The 20,135-nt window shown below is 33.1% G+C and overlaps 1 protein-coding gene across 7 annotated transcripts in view; it reads left to right on the forward strand.

Annotated features, from left to right (window-relative positions):
* Positions 1-20,135, forward strand: part of LOC144965755 (ATP-binding cassette sub-family C member 4-like) — a 44,386-nt gene that overhangs the window by 18,670 nt on the left and 5,581 nt on the right. For 4 of the 7 annotated variants that reach the window (XM_078901415.1, XM_078901416.1, XM_078901412.1 and 1 more), the window contains exons 10-28: positions 4,259-4,474; positions 5,190-5,243; positions 5,824-5,865; positions 6,508-6,794; positions 7,566-7,652; positions 8,568-8,664; positions 9,178-9,315; positions 10,108-10,257; positions 10,742-10,779; positions 11,288-11,556; positions 12,633-12,712; positions 13,316-13,466; positions 14,642-14,872; positions 15,410-15,510; positions 16,348-16,539; positions 17,033-17,278; positions 18,018-18,190; positions 18,771-18,876; positions 19,709-20,002. In XM_078901415.1, coding sequence (XP_078757541.1) covers positions 4,259-4,474; positions 5,190-5,243; positions 5,824-5,865; positions 6,508-6,794; positions 7,566-7,652; positions 8,568-8,664; positions 9,178-9,315; positions 10,108-10,257; positions 10,742-10,779; positions 11,288-11,556; positions 12,633-12,712; positions 13,316-13,466; positions 14,642-14,872; positions 15,410-15,510; positions 16,348-16,539; positions 17,033-17,278; positions 18,018-18,190; positions 18,771-18,876; positions 19,709-20,002 — 2,952 coding nt within the window. Of the gene's footprint in view, positions 1-1,571; positions 1,822-4,258; positions 4,475-5,189; positions 5,244-5,823; positions 5,866-6,507; positions 6,795-7,565; positions 7,653-8,567; positions 8,665-9,177; positions 9,316-10,107; positions 10,258-10,741; positions 10,780-11,287; positions 11,557-12,632; positions 12,713-13,315; positions 13,467-14,641; positions 14,873-15,409; positions 15,511-16,347; positions 16,540-17,032; positions 17,279-18,017; positions 18,191-18,770; positions 18,877-19,708; positions 20,003-20,135 lie in introns of all 7 variants that reach the window. The other 3 variants (XM_078901417.1, XM_078901414.1, XM_078901418.1) reach the window with 1 other exon arrangement.

Here is a 20,135-nt window from a genome sequence, read left to right on the forward strand (position 1 = left end):
AAAGAATGACAGAAAATAATTTTAGATCTCTCCCTTATCTGGAGGCTAAAGAAAAAAGATGAAATCCTATTTTGTATAACTGAATTAGACATCATAAATATTATTATTATTATTATTATTATTATTATTATTATTATTATTATTATTATTATTATTATTATTATTATTATTATTATTATTATTATTATTTTTATTATTATTCTCATCATCATCGTCAAAGTCGTCATCATCATCATTATTATCAATGTTGTTGTTACTTTGATGTGTTTATTAATTGCCACACTTACACTTACAATCCCTTTCCTTTTTTCTCATTTTCACAAATTTCTTCTTTTTCTGGCGGATTGAAGATTACTAGAAGCATTGTCAGACTGACATGTGAATGACGAACCACTTTTGAATCTGCAACAATACAAATTCGAGTCTCACCTGCCTTCCAAGCAGTTAATGAGTTGCGAAATTAGAATTTTAATGAACGTTATTTTCAATAGACATTATTTTGATTTGTTTCCATGTTACAGATTTTGGCTCTTTGTGTTGTTTAATTTACTCATTGATTTTTAGTTTTGCGTGAGTTTGAGAATAAAAGCTTGGGACGCTTCTAGATAGTGCAAGAAGCTTATTCAAATAACATGGAAAACACAATAACAAAAAGCATTTGAAAATATATATTTTGACTCTAAATTATCTTAAGTGGCCAACTAACACTGAAATAAAAGCAATTTAATGGCGTACAATTATGAAATAGGGTTTACTTTGTAAATCATAACAGAAAGTTGATATTTACCTCTTCTTTTTTATTTGAATTGTATGGAAGTGATATTAATTTTAATTCAAAATGTGCCTTGGTAACAAAATAATTCATTTCTACCCCATTTTTCTGGAAAATAAAAGACAAGAAAATTTCCATTGTCTTTGCCTCACTCTGAACCACTTCATTCTATTTTTTCCTCATCAGTTATGAACTGTTTAGGCAGGATGTAATCTGTTTTCGCAGTTAATCCTGCAATCCTAGGATTGTTATGAGTAAAGGTCATAGGGTCACGCCTGTTTTTGCATTGTATTGTAGTGCATGACTGACAACCCTTAAAACCTTGACACTCTTTTCTCATTATGTTGACTGCATCCTGATTCATTGATTACTTGTTATTTAAACCGTTATATTCACCAATTCTACCTTTGTTGTTGATGTTGTTGCTGTTGTTGTTATTGTTGATGCTAATGTTGTTGTTATTCTTGTTGTTCTTGTTATTGTTGATATTATTATTGTTGTTTTTGTTGTTGTTATTGTTGCTGTTTTTGATTTTGTTGGGTTTTTTTATTGTTGTTGTTGTTGCTGTTGTTGATGTTTTTGTTGTTGTTGTTGTTATTATTATTCTTGTTGTTGTTGTTGTCATTTTTATTGTTGTTGATGATGATGTTATTGTTTTTGTTGTTGTTGATGTTGTCTCTAATCCAGAAGCCTTTGAACTTGTGCTCTTTCATTCCAATTCTAGCTTTAAAAGTGTTTCATTTATCAGAGATGCAAAATCTTTTGGTACCAAACAATATTAGAGTCATCCTCTCCACAGGTCAGAAACATCCCGTATAAGAATGATTTCCTTCTTAAAAGGACTCGTGAAAGTAGCGGAAAACTGTCTGACACGCTTAGCTCTACTGGTCATCATCTTGGGACTTGTTGCCAAGGGAGAAACCATCTGTTCTTCTGATGTTTTCGTGTGCCTGGCCTTCTTGTATGTCATGACAGACTTAATCGTTTACTTCCCGATTCAGATAGTGGGTCAGTTGAAAGATTTACTTACTTCAGTTCGATCTGTTCAAGTGAGTGATGTCTAGGTGTATCTTCTTCCTTTCATCTAACATTTATTTAATATGTATCCCATGTAGTATGAATTTTACAGCATGCTCCAAGTAACGGCAAAAGGTGATAGAAGGGATATCCCAACCCAGGTGTGCTAAAACTGGAAATTAGGTTTTGTCCATAACTCTGAAAATGTCATTGATCCTGATTTTTCCTCTCAGTGGGTGTGAATGTTTTTATTTTAATTATCTTTTTTTTTTCTGGGGTGGGGGGGGGGGGGGGTCTTTTTAAAAATAAGTTGCTTGACTCAAGTGATTTTTAAAAAACTTCAATATGTGTAAAAGGAATTTCTTTTGTTTGTTTTTTTTTTCGATAAGGCTGCTGTGTGAGGCCCAAACTAGAAATTAATAGAATTTAGGTGGTGGTGGTGGGGGGGGGGGGGGATCTTTATTTGATACTTTTTGTCATTGGTAAGCCATCATTTTCAACAAAATCTGAACACTCATCGAGAAGATTAACTTAGATAGTCATCATAATGTTTATCGTGCTCCTTAATGGGTTTATTTAAATAGTTGTCACATATACCAAAAGGGCTGGTTCTCATTATGATATAAATGACAGTCGATATTAGTATGCTCAAATACTAAATATGAAATTATGTGAAGACAAATTAATATTAGCTCCTTTTTATGCTTTATTTCATAGTGGTGTTTTTTTTTTTTTGTTGTTTTTTTTTATATATCATTTGATTTTTCCAATATTCTTATCTCCCAACTGCTGGTTTACCGTATATAGTTCTTGTGAATTTAGTTTTAAAATTTTAACACAGCTTGCTTTTATAGGAACGGAACTTACGACTATTGTATATATATGGCTGCAAGCTTAACCCAGATTTCAGGCTTTTAGATCACCTCAACATAATACCGTTTTGAGGCAATAGATCACATTTCAAAATAAGTTTCAGGCTTTTTAGATTTGTTTGAAATGGATTTCACTTTTTTGGCCTAACATGGTTGCACCCATGTATATCTTTATTTGTATTTCAAAGCTGACATTAAAAAACTTTATTTAGGTTTCTGAATTATATATTGAAGATTAATGTTTGTTTTACTTCGTGGTACAAACAGCATGTCAAAGAACCAAAACACAATTCTTTAACTCAGTAGCATTATTATTTGATTTATTGATTTTCATTATTCTTACTAATATTACTAACATAAAGACTAACTTATTTAGTCTATTATAATTAGGGGAAAGTTGTTTGTTGCAAGTAGTCTTTGTATATTATTTATGTTTTCAATGTAATGTGTTGCAATATTAAGAAAAAAAATCATGAAGTTTTATAGGCGTTTTAAATGCAACCTTGCACCATTTTCTATTTCTATTCTTCCTGTATTTGAAATTTTGATTATAGTCATATAACTGTTTATGTTGAGATTTTAATTGACTAGAAATTCAATATTTCTTTAAAATGTATCATTGTTAACTTGAAAAAAAATAATATTCCATGTGATGGAATGTCACATGATATGGTAAGTTATAATGTAGTCATTGATATGTAACAATTTTCAAAATAGTCGAAAATTATGTATTTACGTACTAAAAAAATCTCATGCTCTAATTTCCTGACTTATCCGCTTTGCTAATGCCTGCCATTTCCTGCTTGCAACACCCCAAACTTCTGGGTGACCTTTCCTTGACATTGTACCCCTGATGTTGTATTTGAGAAGATTGATAAGCGTTTTTACACCTTGAAACTTCCTACTTCATTTAATGATCTCACATACTTTAGATCAGCTCTAATTTTTGTGACGTAAGTGACAATTGTATTGTTTGATTCCAAAGATGGTATAATGATATTAGTATAACCTCAGAAGTAATATAAATGGATTTGATATTATATATTTATTTATGTATTTATTTGTTCATATATTTTTATTAGACAAAAGTTAAGAGGAAGAATCGGAGGAATGCACATTTGAAAGATCAGTTTTCTCCGTTTTAGTATTTTTGTTTATGGTGATGATGTAATGCATAACTTTTTCTTATAGTCATAATAATACTCTTTTGAAAGTTTTCTTTCATGTCATATATCTAATTGATCAACAAACTATTACTAAATCATTCTAACATAGATTGATAAATCATCAATATTGGATTTTGCTGAAATTAAGCTGCTTTGCATTATTAACAAAAACTCCTTAAGATTGTTTTATTACTTCAGGCAGTGTTAACAATCTAAAAGCTTCATTTCCCTTATGCTAGAGGCATTATTTGAAAATTAGTACAGAATTTATTTTTTTTATGCTAGCGGCTGTGTATATATATATATATCTATTTTTAAAATTGCTTTTATTTAGTTATAAAAGTTTAAATTTTTCATCTATAATGATTGAGAGATCAATTTGAAAGATTTAAAGCAGTTATTGAAAATATATATTATTGTTTCTGCTACAGAAATTCCTTTTGCTTGATGAGAAAAAAGACCAAATAAAAGACCTTCGTCCTGCCCGGTCCATCCATCGTTATAATGAACCAGATGCTGACTGGGCCATTGATATTGATCACATGACAGCAAGATGGCCTCTTGTCTATACCGAAGGTGCTAGAAGGTTCCAAAAGAAGCGTCGCAATAGAAGTAGCACCAGCTCTATGAAAAGCCTTTTACATGAGGTCAGTTTGATTTGAATTTATATTTTTTTAATGAAAAAATAAAATAGATTATGAACTGAAAGGGATGAGTTGTTAATTGTTAGAGTTGTCGACAATTTTGAACTTAAGTTCATCACTTTCAAATTTTGATTCTTTGTTTTGAAAGCCATTTACAGTCGCATCTCTGTAATCCAGAACTCCAATATCCAGATTTCTCCATTATTCAGACAGGTTGCCTGGGGACAGATCTTTTCTTCTTTATTTGTACATTTTAAGGACTGATTCCGCTATCCGGATGTCTCCTTAATCCGGACAAAATGCTGGGGACTGAGGTGTTCGGATTAGAGAGATATGACTGTACTGTACTGTACTGTATTTATTTGTTTCTTTAATGTCATTTGCTCTGAGTTCACACATCAGAATCAACCGCTTTTACAGTACTGTATGTTTGAGAATAAAGGTAAAGCAGCATGTGCTTAATGCTTTGCTAGTTCATTCTTTCGATATCACATTTTGAAGCTGTGATATGACACATTAATAAAGTGCTTCAGAACAAACAAAATAATGAACTGTTGTTACACAAATATATTTCGCTTACTGGCCTGATAAGCTGATTGTGTTTGATGAAATATAGTTAAATGAATTTTTAGACAACGTTTTTAATTGCTAAATGTGACATCATGCCTGTATGTCATTTTACATTGTAACATGCCTGTATGTCATTTTACGTTTTCAGAGTGACAGTGACCATGCCTTCTCTTTGAAGTACATGTCCTTACAAATCAAAAAGGTAATTATTCTTTTGGTGGATGGTAGCAGTTTAATGATGCAACCAGTGTTTAATTAAATCTTGTTTGTAGTCAGTAATGTAATTTACTGACTTATGGTTTCAGTGGATATGAACCAGTAAGTATTGCATGGACTATATTGTGTTAGACAAATTTTGAATGTATATGGTTTCAGAAGAAGTGATGATGACATGAGAAATACTGTGTGTAATGAACTGTAAGCGTGCTCTTTCTCCTGAAAGTTAAATCCGACTTAAATGATCCCTCTTCATTAAACATTAGGTGCTTGTTTAACTGCAGTTGCAAATTCTGTGACCGTTTGATTTTTAAATTTTTTTTCTCTTATTTTTGTGAATATATCAGCAGCAAATAACATCTCTATTACTTTTTCTCTTTTTTGCTCTTTTTTTAATTTTTTTTTTTTGTTTTGCATCAAGCCATTTATAAATGAGAATTTGAGTTTTATTTGTTTTCTTTTCTTTTTCTTTTTCTTTCTTTTTTTTTAAAAGTTCTTTTATAACCACTGATTTCAACTGTCATAATACGACTAAGTAATTTGATATCCCAAACTTTTCTTCACAGAAAGAATTACTGGCTGTAGTGGGCGTGGTTGGGTCTGGAAAAGTGAGTACATTTTTTAAAATTTTAATCTTGTGTAAATTTCTTTTTTTACATTTCAAAAATAAATCAACATTAAACTTGTTTAGTAATAATTAGATTGAAATATGAACTAACTATTTAAGCATCGGTATAGAAGTGAACTATTTTATTATCATTACATTACCTTTTTATTAAATGTACTTTCCAATTGATTCAAGAGTACATTACAAAGTAATAATGTAGTCTTGGTAGGTGCATCGTGATAATTGCGTTACATTAATCCATAGGACAGGCATACCTATTTAGCTCGACCATTGTCATCACAAGACAAAGAGATCCTAGTCCAAGCATATAATAAAGGAGGGAAAAGTTAAGAGAAACAAGGTAGTTTAAAATCAAGCACATCATTCCTCTCATGAAGAGTGTTGTCTCACTTCTCTTGATATTCTTTCTATTCATAATATTTCAACATTTGGACAATGCATTCTTCTTTCCAGTTTTTTTCCAGATTATTTAAATTTTTATGATTATATTTTTACTTTGAAGTGATATATAGAAATGTAATTTTTTTTTATTGGTTAAAAAAAAAATTGTATTGCCCTCATTACATGAAGATTTTGAACTTTGAACTTAGACCTTTTGAACTTTGAAATTCTTTTCTTCTAGTCCTCCTTGCTCATGTCTCTGATTGGAGAGTTGCCATTTGACATCGGTCAGATTTCCACCAATGGCCAAATCAGCTACTTTGCCCAGGTTCCTTGGATATTTGGTGGCTCAGTCAGGGAAAATATCCTGTGTGGTAAAGAGTTTGTCAATGGTCACTATCAAACCGTAGTCAAGGTGTGTGGGCTGTCCAGGGATTTCGACCTTTTTCCTCAAGGAGACCAAACATATGTTGGGGAGCAAGGATTGCAGCTCAGTGGGGGGCAAAGAACAAGAATATCATTAGCAAGGTAAGTGAGCTGTATCAAGACACATGTAGTTAAATACACAGGCGCATGTTCCATTTGGTAACCTTTGTATAATTCCTGCTTACTAAGTATTGGACAAAAATGAATATAACAGTGGAAAAAACAAACTTATCAAGAAACATTTGGGGCTCATCAGACAAAAACAATGAGGCTTTCAGGATCTGAAGGATAAGTTGCTAGAGGCATTTTTTGTGTTTTCAACACTGTATACTTGAGAATAAGAAACGTTTATGCAGAGACACATATTCTTACACACATATTTGAACCCAAATTAAAAAAAAAAAATAATAATAATAATAATTTTGAGACTCTATGAACATGTTTAATTGTGTTTTGAAATGTGTTTCAATTTTGTCAGTACTATTTTTTTATGGTTAAATGTTCCAATCCCTGATAGTATATAGATCCTGTATAGATAGGATGAAAAGAGTATTTTCAGGTGTCTGTTGTTGCGTCTAGTTGTAGGATACATTGCCATGTCTGGAAGTCTAATTACTCTTGCAATATGAATTTTTTGAAAATTTTAAAATTGTCCCGGGTGGCTTTACTAACATCAGAATATTTTATTTTTTAAAAAATAGAAACTAGGGCGATATGATAATTTTGTTCATTATAAATTATTTATTTATATTTTAGAGGAAAAACAAGGGGCAAATGTTATGTCTCACTTGCTTTATCTGTATCTTTCTGGGTTTGTGGGAATTTTGCACAAACATTCTGGGTTTCCATTATTGCATGTTATAATTATTTCAGATGTATCTACCACGATGCTGACATCTATCTCCTGGACGACCCTCTCAGTGCTGTTGATGCCAGTGTCGGAGGACACATTTTTGAAAGGTGATAATGATATATTTCTTTTAATATTTCTCAATGTTGATAAGGTAAACATCAATTCAATAATTTAAGATGATGTCAGACATTTTTTTTACATTGAACAAATGATAATGTTAATCATACTAATCTCTCTTTCTGTCTCACTGTCTCTCTGTCTCTCCTTCTACACAATCTTTTCATCTTTAACCAGTTAACTGCTGTACTCTGGAAAGACATGTATATAAAAATTTAGCCAGAAAACTTGTCATTTTAAATAACTCTCATCTTGGCAAAAACTCTCAAACCTGGGACATCACGAGGTTTGTCAAATTTCATCCTCACAATGTCCAAATATGGGAGAGACGTAACACTATGTGAACCACCACCTTTATCTGATATGGTGTCATATGGTGCAAGGTGCTAGAATCGAGTTAAGGTCTAAATTAGGACATTTTGTATGAATTCATATGCTTTCATTGAGGTAATTAAAATTATTTTTTAAAGTTGATTTTTTAATTTAAAAAAATATTTTTTTAGAAAAATAAGATGAAACCTAACAGTTCAAAACAACAAACAATCAAACTCACATTTCATAATTAAAATGTAAGATTTGATTAGGTGACTTTCACAATCTGTTCAGTCACATCCAGATATAAAATGAGTTAACTCTCTCAAGCAATCTATTGGACTCCATTGGGTCATCCCCAAGAGAAATTTGAAGTTTTAAAGCACATATGGCATTGCTCTATGAGGCAAGCAATACAACTATTTTCCTCTTTAAGTCTCCTAAATAAATAACAGAAAACTATAGTGTTCTCTCAATGATGTGACTTAGCAGGTTTCAAAAGTCTCCTCCTCAAAATAATATCAAATGGAAGCGATGAGTGGCATTTCTATGGTCCTAAATTTCTCCTTGTTTTTTATATATCCCTTACATAGAGGCATTAGAGAATATTTGAAAGAGAAAACAGTTGTCCTTGTGACTCACCAGCTACAGTATCTGAAAAGATGTGATCGCATCGTCGTTCTGAGAGATGTAAGTATTGGTTGTATTCCCTGTTACAGATTAAATTTACCAAGTACCAAATGTCATTTCGACACTTTCAACAATCCTTCATCAATTTCTGTTTTTTTTGTTTTTTTTTTAAATTTATTTTAAAATCAAATGTATTTCTATACTCAAACTTGAGGTTTCTTCATGAAGAAGAAAAAGAAGGATGATTTTATTTCCCCCTCCAAGCTAGTGATCCTTTCTGTCATTACTCATTATTGATCAATTAATTATTTTTATCATTCTTTATTGGTTGTGAAAAGAATTAAAACATACAAATTCTATACTGCGAGATTTGTTCGCTTTGGTTTTTAATTTAAGATATTCTATATCTTGTTGCCTTTTTATTTTTGTTTGTTTATGTTTTTTAAAGGTTCTTAACATTCATTCATTCATTCATTCATTCATTCATTCATTCATTCATTCATTCATTCATTCATTCATTCATTACTCACTCACCCACTTATTCATTTGGGAATACTCGAATCATTTTTTTAGGGCTCTATTCATGATGTTGGGACCTATGAAGAGTTGAAAGAAAGAGGCATGGACATGAGGGAGTTGGTGGCTAGCAACACAGGCAAACACGTGAGTGAGGCCACATTGGAGGCAGAAGAAGAGGAAAAACAGATCATGGTAAGAAGGCCTTCAAACTTTGCGTCTAGTTTTAAAAAAATTGTTTCAGTTTTAGCTATGTTGAAAGAAGATTCTTCAGGACGAAAATTGTTAAGGCAAGGAGGCTATAGTGGTGCATTTCTAAAATATATGAATCTAATTAGCTTTATGCAATAATTAATGTGGAGATTCTTGTGAGAAAAAACACTTCCATCATGCAACTGCTGAGTTTGGTTTTTAAAAAAAAATTTTTAATTTTTAATTTTTTAAAATTTTTTCTTGGATGATCAGGTTTGTCATGGTGCAACACACCTTCTTACAGGTGATTTTTAAAATATTAGTTCAAAGCTTTATTCATGCTGCTTTCTTTTAGTAGGAAGTGAATAACATTACAATAATTTTTGGGGCTGGAGGAGTGGTGATTTTATTCATATAAATATTGTGTGGAATTTATTCAGTTTTCTATTATTTACTAGTTTATCTAATTGTTGTCACCAACATCATTGTCATCATCATCATTATCTTTTATTACGACTACCACTACTGCTGCTGCTGCTATTACTACTATCACTACAACTACAACTACTACTACTACTACTACTACTACTACTACTACTACTACTACTACTACTACTACTACTACTACTACTACTACTACTACTCCTACTATACTACTACTACTACTACAACTACTACTAGTACCACTACTACTATAACATCATCGTCATCGTTGTCATGATCATCTTAATCAATATAATTATCAATGAGGTTTTTTTTTTCCTTTTTGAAAAAAATATATTATTTTGACAACAGCTGGAAAGTAAGATGGAACCAGAGAAGGGACCATCAGAGGAAGAAGTAGTTAAAGGATCTGTCGGGTTGCGCGTATACTGGAATTACTTCATTGCTGGATTTGGACACCTATGGCTTCCACTCCTACTTCCAGTGTGGCTGGGAGGTCCTGTAAGTACAATATTTGTGCGGCTATGTGGTCTAGTGGTATGACACTTGCTTTTGGATTGGTAGGTCATGGGTTCGAGCCTCGCTCGGCGCATAGTTAAGTCCTTGGAGAAGGCTCTTTACTCACATTCTCACGGTACTCAGGTGTAAAATGAGTACCTGACCATTAACAGCGTTGTCTCTGTCCGAAAAAACTGTAATATTGCCTAACAGGCGTCATGTCCTGTCCTACATGTTAAGTGTTGCTGTTGGCCAGGGACCCATTGTACAGCGCTTTGAGCACGTTTAGTGGATATTGCACTATATAAAAGCTCAATTTTAATTTTAATATTAATTGTGATGATTGGTTGTTATTATTCTCTCTCAAATGAACGTTATAAGACAGCAAAGAACTGCTATTTGCATGTTTTAATTTTTTGTTGATAATCAATTTCTTTTGGGTACTTTGATTTTTGTTTGATGTCTTTTCATGTTTTTATTTTTTCAGGCAATGTTCAATTTTGCAGACTGGATGTTGACAGAATGGTAAGCTCATTTTTTAAATGTAAAGACATTATGCTTAAGTTAAAGTCTCAGTTGCTCCATGTTCAAAGGACAAAACTAAAGAACTGGTAATCTGTTTTAACCCCTTGACACCCAATGAAAATTAAATGTGCTTTCAATTCACTTTTGGGATCCAGATAGCTCAGTTGGTAGAGCATTTGCTTTGCATGCAAAGGGACCACACCGATTCCAGGTGAAGTCAAAATATTTTTCAGATTAACCACAGCCCACTCTAGATTGATCCATGACCATGAATGTGACGATGGCAGTCAATCACACTGTAACAGGTGTCATGTCTCATCCTACATGTTAAGTGTTGCTGTTGGCTAGGGACCTCTTGTAAAGCGCTTTGAGCACTTTTAGTGGATATTGTGCTAGATAAATACTCAATTACTTATACAGTTTGTGACTGTTGAATAACAGTGCCTGATATTTTATGCAACCAACCGGTTGTCAAGTGATTTCTATTTTTAAAATCTCTTATTTTTAGGATTGGAGAGCAATCTAAAAAAGACGAGAGCACATCACCATCACCTCAATCATCATCAAAAGATGGCACTGATAAAGGTCTGGACTGGGACAGTATGTCCAACAGTTTCCAGTTGTACATCATTGGCACAGCAGCCAGTTTTGCCATGTTCATGTTGTTCACATCACTTTACTTACAAGTGGCTGCCACAGCAGGACGCAGACTGCATGATAAGATGTTGGATGCTGTTATGAACTCCATGTGTCGTTTCTTTGACATACATCCTGTTGGTGAGTCGTGAATGAGTGTGATTATCTTGTGCTTGTATTAATTATATGTTATTTGGCTTACTTGGCTTAAAGCTGTTTGCTAGCATAGTCAACCAACTTTGCAGCTTCAGCGGCATTCATGATTTCTGTGCAGAAATCATAGAAATCACAGAATTGTATATTGTATAGTTTTCCCTAATATTTTGCAGTGCTGCCAACTTTACGTAAAAAATGCGTATTTTTACGCATTTTCAATCATTGTACACTTTTTTACTGGAGATCTTACACATTGTTCAATTTCTATAATTTAAACATTTTTTTTTTCAAGTCAGTCTTTTAGTGAACGTTGATTTGTTATCTGACCATGTAGATGATGCTGGCAGTTCATTTAAATATTATCTGGCTTGGTCATATCTGATTTATACATTGATTCTGGAAGTCCATACTATTTACATTGTCTATGAAGAGTAAGTTTATTCATTAATTAATCTAAATTCGATTATAATATTGCTAGTATGAGCTTGTTGCCCACCATCAGAATTAAAGTTCGTTATGGTTTTCAGTATTGTGCGCATTTGATCAAAATCTTACTCATTTTGGCTCTCCAGTTTACACATTTTCATTTACATTTTTATTGATGAAGGGCTGGACAGGTGCCAGAAAAATAGTGGGGTGAAAAAAAAATCACTAAAGAGAATATCATTATTATAACATCTTTAAAGAATCTGCTGTTAAAACAAGCAAAAAGCATAAAATAAACATGAAATTAATCAGTCCCAGATGAAGTCTAGATTTTTTCCCGACTCCCCTGTTGGTCAGCTATGATTTGGTTGCTGGGTCTGTTGGATCTGGTTGAAAGTACTTTGCAATAGACTAGCATCCTATCCAAAGGGTATCAAACAATTGTTATTGTCTGGTTCATGCAATAGAAACCAGGATAAACTCCGACTACAATCTCTTTGATATATATTTATACATTTGATATTTATAAACTTTGTTCACATCCAATATCTTATTTAAAGGTCATAAGTGATTTCAGTTTGATTTGCTATAAACCTTGTCAAAGAAATGAATTGCTATATATTTTGCTACCACAGGTCAAATATTGAATCGCTTTGCAAGGGACTTGGGTCTAATTGATGAACTTGTTGCTATCTTTGGATATATTGTAGTACTGGTAAGACTGATCAATTTAAACAAATTATATATCTATTTAAAAATTATTTTTTTTGCTTGGAAGTCATCTCCTTCTCACGTTTTTTTATATGTTAAGTTGTTTTAGTTCAGTAGAGTGTAAAACTTGAGCTATTATATCAAGCAATATCCACTAATGTGCTCAAATCGCATTACAAGGGATTGAAAGTCAACAGCAATGCTTAACTTGTAAGATGAGATATCAAACCTAAAGCACTATTAGCTATTTTTTGTCAAAGACAACACGATATTGGCCAGGTACTCGTTTTTCACCTGAGTACGATGAGAGAATGTGTTAAAAAGCCTTTTTTCAAGAATTCCAACCAGGGACCTACTGGTAGACCACAAAACCTCACAATTGCAGTGTTTTCAGTTCGCACCTCATCTTTGGGATCCTATCATATTTTGACACATTAAAGACAGCTTTTAAAACTAAGTCAAACTATTTTCCATGATGCTATCAACACTATCAAAGAATAATCCTCTTAAAATAGTCGGGTTTTATGTCATATTGTTTTGAGAGAACACCATGAAAACAATATTTATCTCATTTAACTTCAAATACAATGTATATTTTTGTGTTTAGAAAATTGTGCAGTTCACGGGCTATTTCACTGTAACGCTGATAGTCAACCCTTGGCTGCTGATTGCCCTGGTTCCTTTACTGGTCATCGTCGTCATTCTTCGTATCTACGCTGTACGCACTCTGAGGCAGGTCAAAAGGTTGGAAGCTAAAGGTACTCAATTGATATTATGACAAAATTGGAATACATAAATACAAGGTTGCCAATTTTCCATATATTTACGGAATTCAGTATGTTACAAAACCCTCATTATATTTTCCATACATCTTCTAAACTGAAAAAAAAGAAGTAAATATATAATGTCTTTTTATTGGAGTTCAGCACTCAGAAAGGGGTTGTTCTATGTGTTTGTGTAAATGTTCAGTAAATTTGCAACTGAATTGGGAACCCTGTAAATAAATGATAAAAAGAACTTTCTCTTTATTCATCCCATAGGGGAAATTTGTCTTTAGGGTCTATTCCAAGGAAAGCCTGGGATAATCCAGGCATCAACCGCAGTACAGAGCTGTAAACTGAGCTAGGTTGGGGTGACTTGCTCAAGGCCACACAGCCCAACGGGTATTCAAACTCGGTACCTTTTGGATACGAATAAAGACTGTACAGCTGCCACACTGAAGTAGATAAATATGTCACAAGTTAATTTAAAAAAATTTTTTTAATGCAATCCAGGCTGTGGGAGATATCAAGTTTTCAACATTTCTTATGAAGATAACCATCAATACTCATTCTCTCAAAATATGTTGTATTAAAAAACAATCAATGTCCATTAACACTGGATAATTCTTAAGTTTCTTTGAGAGGCGTTTGAAGAAGAAGAAGGAGGAAGAGGTTTTAAAAAAAGTTATCTTCTAATGTTCAGGTTTTATTGCTCTGGGTCAGACTTTGAGATGAAGCTGCCTTCTATAAAATATCCTAAACTGTATGAAATGGTAGTAGGCAAAGACTTCAAACCTATTATTATTATTATTATTATTATTATTATTATTATTATTATTATTATTATTATTATTATTATTATTATTATTGTTATTATTATTACTATTATTATCATCATCATCTTCTTCATTATTATGATTATTATTATTGTTATTATTATTATGATTATTATGATTATTATGATTATTATTATTATTATTATTATTATTATTATTATTATTATTATTATTATTAATATTATTATTATTGTTGTTGTTATTATTATATAATTGTTATTGCTGTTGTTATCACTATTGATATTATTGTTTTTAATCTGGTTAAGGAGGCATTTGTTAATCTAGAACAATGAGGTTTTTTTTTGGTATTATTTTTTCTTTATTGTTTTATATCAGCTCGGAGCCCAGTGTTTTCCCACGTATCAGACACAGTGCTGGGGTTAGATACCATTCGAGCCTTCAACAAACAAGAGCAATTTCTGCTAGAGTTTGACAAGCGCCAGAACCAGCACACATCAATCTGGTTTCTTTACCTCAGTTCCTATCGGTGGATGTCCATTCGCATGCTGATTACTGTCGTCATCTACATGAATGTCATCATCTTTTTATCCTTGCAACTGATTGACAGTAAGAGCTTTAAAATTTATCTGCATTTTCCAATAAAGTTGGGGATGGGGGGGGGGGGGGGGGTGTCTTGAGGGTCCTGATAAGTCAACAGGTCACTCTTGACTCCCACACATAAGGTTCATTATTGAATATGAGTTGAATAGGAAGTCTTCTTCTTCTTCTTCTTCTTCTTCTTCTTCTTCTTCTTCTTCTTCTTCTTCTTCTTCTTCTTCTTCTTCTTCTTCTTCTTCTTCTTCTTCTTCTTCTTCTTCTTCCATCTCCTCCTCCTCCTCCTCCTCCTCCTTTCTCCATATTCTTCTCTGCATCTTCCTTATCATTATCCTTTTCTTCTTCTTTGACTAAATAGGACAGCCAAAGCCATTCATCCTTAAGGAAATAGGTTTACAAACATGACACAAGAATGAATACTTAAGGTTATAAAATATCATAAGTTGCAATATAGTAAATGAAATGAATAAAAGTGCATCTATGATATTAATGATGATATAATTGTTAAAGCTCTCAACATTTACTCTAAACTTTTCATATTATCCTCAGGTCTCGATGGGAATCTTCTGGCATTGTCACTGATCTATTGTATTTATATGAGCGAACCTTTCGAATTCTTTATGCGGGCCACTGCTGATCTGGAAACTTATGTAAGTTGGGGACATTACTGAAGCTTAATCTCATTTCAAACCATTCAGCACATTGTGGTTATGTCGCAATTAGTTAATGATTAATGTACATTAGATTTTGATTGCATCTGTAAGTCTTTTAGTGCACACAATTTTGTTTTGTAATTACCTTTGACTTTGACCTTCATTGTACAAACAGGGGTCCTCCTTATATCCTACTTGGTAGAGCACTCGCTTCACATGCAAAGAGACTGGAATCAATCCAGGATGAAGTAAAAAATGTTTACTGACTTAAGAGTAGCTAGCCATTGATTTTGTCTGTTTAGCACTATAAAAACTGGGGTAAACTCCTGCTCTATGGGCCTAATTTCTCGGATGAACTACTTTACTACTACCAGCAGTGCTGGTATTTTATGATAGCCTAGCATCCTATCTAAAGAGTAGAAAGCAATTTCTATTGTCCGTTTAATGTTATAGAAACCACAATTCACTCCAAATCCACGGCTTTTACGCCTCTGAAGGACTATTTTACATTGTGCAATTAGGTTGTTGCTTAACTCTTTTTTGTGTGACTGGCTGCACTGTGTGGCCTGTGAGACTTTCATCCTAATGACGATTGGCTGCAAAGTGTGGCCAGTGTTGTTATAATCATATGAGTAAAATGTAACGGTCTTTCTTATTTATATGGGTCTACAACCTATTTATAATGCCTATACATTATTAAGGAAATTGTCTTATTCACTTTTCAGTACTTTTTGCAATGGAAAAGCGAATTTCACATCAGTGCGGATAGCATTAAATAAAGCTTACCGAGTCATTTTCTCTATTCATTTAATCTATTTATCTTTGAAAAATCAGATGACATCGGTCGAGCGGGTCCAAGAGTACACCAAACTTGAACAGGAAGCATCTAAGTTTTCTGACAAACCTTTGTCCCCCGACTGGCCTGCGAGAGGAGCCATCACGTTTTCCCATACCAGTCTCAAGTATTCATCAGATGGTCCTTATGTCCTCAAAAAAGTCGATTTTCATATCAAAGGCAAAGAGAAGGTGAGAATAGGCATAGACAGCAGACTTAGTTTTGTTTACATTAAAAAAAAACACTTTATGAGCTTTTCTTATTCAGGAATCCAGTCCAGAACTCGAGTACAAAAGGAAGCACAATACAGAATTTCAGAACTGAAGTCCAGAAGAAGGGAACAGAGGGAGCTTAAAAATAGATGATGTCATAATGCAAGCCATCTGTCCTCACCACACTCACAGTCACAATTGTCTTCAACTGCGACTTGTATGATTGAAAATTGGAAAATTGAAGCTTTTGAATTTTCATTGTTGCTTTTACATAATAATGATCATAATTATAATATTGATAATTATGATCATAATAACAATTTAATTGAAAAAAAAAATTATAATAAAAATACATAGCATTTGAATAGCATATAACCATGATTAGGTAGGTCATGCTCTATGTAATTTATTATCTTTAGTTTTCTTCTTCAGCAACAGTCTAAAACTGATGATGTATCTTTTACCCACACAGATTGGTATAGTGGGTCGCACAGGCTCAGGCAAAAGCTCACTCATAGCTGCTTTGTTCCGACTAGCAGAGCCTACAGGTCTCATCTTCATCGACGGCACTGATGTGGGTAAGATTGGCATCCATGACTTGAGAAAGAAGCTGTCAGTCATCCCTCAAAATCCTTTTCTGTTCAGCCACACTTTACGATGGAATCTCGATCCATTGGAGGAATATAGTGATGAGAGGCTTTGGAAGGCATTAGAGCAAGTGAGTATAATAATGAATAGCATTTTTATAACAAACTTATTTTTTTTAAAGTAGTCCTTGCAACTGCTTGCTACCTTTTGGATAGGACACTAGTCTATAGCAAAGTACTTTTCACCTGATCTAACAGACCCAGCTACCCATTTACTACTGGGTGGACAGGAGGTTGGAAAAAAAATCTTGCTTCACCTGGGATTGATCTCATTCCTTTTGCATGTGAGGCGAGTGCTGTACCAACTGATCTATCGGGACCCCCCTTAGCAAACTTATACCATAATGTTTAATGTGCTTCACTGAAGCTGCAATTGTTTATAATTCATTTTACAAAAAGTGAGTTCCTAGTCTGAAAAAGACATTTGGTCAAGGACATAGTATGGCAGAGTTGCCAGTTTTCAATGATGAGAAATAATATTCAATTGATACTTCTTATGGATTATTAAATAAATGATGCTTTAAGCCAACCATTCTCTTTTATTATCTGTTATATGTCGTATGTGTAGAAATAAATTTTACAGAAAGTCTTAGGCCGGTAATAAAATACACTTAGGACCAAATTTTAGGTATCATAAGGATAGACCGTTATCCGTATGTTTGTTTTGGATTTAACTATTATGTACATAAAAAATCCCCTGTTTATCATTTCCATCGTTTTCACCATCCTTATCATCAACATCATATTTATTATAATCATCATCATCATCGTCATTTTTTTTTTTTTTTTTTTTGTTCCATATTTTTTAAGGTTCAAATGAAGGATAAGGTGGAACAGATGACTGACAAGCTGTACACAGAGATGAAAGAGGGTGGTCAAAATCTGAGTGTTGGTCAGAGACAACTCATCTGTTTGGCAAGAGCCATACTCAAATGTAATCGTATCCTTGTGCTGGACGAAGCCACAGCCAGTGTGGATGAAGAGTAAGTTATACATGGTTGGCAACTCCCTGTTGTTGAAAGTTTAATTTTTATATGAATTTTGAAGATCGCATATTTTGTGTTGACAGAAATATCAAATGTTAGACTTTATGGTTTCTTGCAGCATCCAAAGTATGCCAGGAATGCAATAGTGTACATCTTATTTGGAGCTATAGAACCTTAGAACATATCATGGATACTCTTCCATTCTTTCATGTTTTGTCTGTGATCTTTTATTTGCTCTTACAAATTTATGGATGAAGTGTACCTTTTGGTATACTTGGCTTTTTAAAATGATGGTATTTTATAATTTATGCGCAGTATAAATTAAAGTGAAATGTGAATGCATTTGTAATGTTAAAAAAGTTCATTTGATATCATTAAAGAAAAATTGTATACCTGATTTCCAGTTTTCACACAAGTGAATACATTGTACAGTTTGGAGGTTTGGCTGCTAATCTGAATGTATAACACAGTTGTCGGAAATGAATCTTATCAATTTTTAAATCTGGAAAATATGTATCATTGATGTTTTCTTTCATTCCATTTTATTGCTTACTCAATCTACAAATATTTCTTTCAGAACTGATGCCATTATACAGAGGACAATCAGGAGTAGATTTCGTGACAGCACTGTCCTAACCATTGCACATAGACTTTACACCGTCATGGACTGTGATCGAATCATGGTGAGTCACAAGGCTGACTTTCTATTTAAAAAATGGAAACAATGATAATATAAAGATATTATTACCAATGTATACAATAAAATGAAAGAAAAATTAACTGAAATAAATTATGTATTGAGATTAAAAGGTATGTTTCTGTGATAGTGTTGATGATAGGTATAGAGACAGGGGTTACGCTTTTGTCTAATCAACGCATTCAATTTCTGGGTGGAGTCTTCTTGGCCTCCCACGGTGGACAAGGAAAACAGTTGCTGGTCCTAGCAAGGATCCTTAACTGAGAGGAAGACTGTCAAATGTGTAGTATTTTTGAGTGATGGCGTCTTTTCTTTATTAATTATATCTTTGCTATGCACTATTATTGTCATTAGTTTTAAGTCCTAGTTTTAAATGTGTTACACTTTGTAAATATTTGAATGTATCCTTCATAATGGGATTCTTTGCTTGTGCCTGGATGGAACTTTTAGTTAATGTCAAATAGGCACATGGGTGGATTGCCTGTAGAATCTTCTGTTCCCTATTTGAACCAGTCCCCTTTGTCTTGCTTTTTCTTTATTTGCTTTTGACTTCAGATCTACAACTTTTCCTCTTTATCATCTTCCTTTTTAGTAGGACTGAAATGACCAATTAGTGTCGCAAGCTCTGTAAAACCCCTAAAAACATGTGCTAAAAACAAGACATTCAATATTTATTGTTTTACATTCACAAGAAGTGACAAGTTTTTGCAAAGAAAATGAGAAAACTATAATGCCATCATTTTGTCACTTAAAGTCATTTTTCTAAAACAGATGTTCATGTTCAATGTAAATTTAATAAATGTGATCAATAATTTCAGGTATTAGCTGATGGTGAGCTGAAGGAGTTTGACACTCCGTATAACCTATTACAAGATGCTGACGGTTACTTCTCACATCTTGTCACTAGTACGGGTAAAAATCAAGCAAAACAGTTAAGGGCCCTTGCTGAACTCTCCCAGCACAAACGTACATCCGCTAGTTTGCAGCACCAGAGAGCCTTGATGCTCGCGACAGAGCAGTTAGCCCAGAGTATGGAGGATCTCAGGCAAGGACAAGCAGCTCTCAATTGGAACAGATTCAATATGAATATGAGCTCTGACTCATTAGATAAGGTAAGCATTCTATATCTCTTTCGTTAGAGCTATAGGAAGTTGTTCAAAAAGGTCGTTTTGTAACATTGTCACAAAAATACTCAATTAATTGTTTGGAAAATCTAAGGGAAACATTTGTTTTTATCAGTTTCTC

Source organism: Berghia stephanieae, chromosome 2 (assembly GCF_034508935.2).
Source record: "Berghia stephanieae isolate SIO BIC M18660-M18661 chromosome 2, UCSD_Bste_1.3, whole genome shotgun sequence".
Classification (NCBI taxonomy): Eukaryota; Metazoa; Mollusca; class Gastropoda; order Nudibranchia; family Aeolidiidae; genus Berghia; species Berghia stephanieae.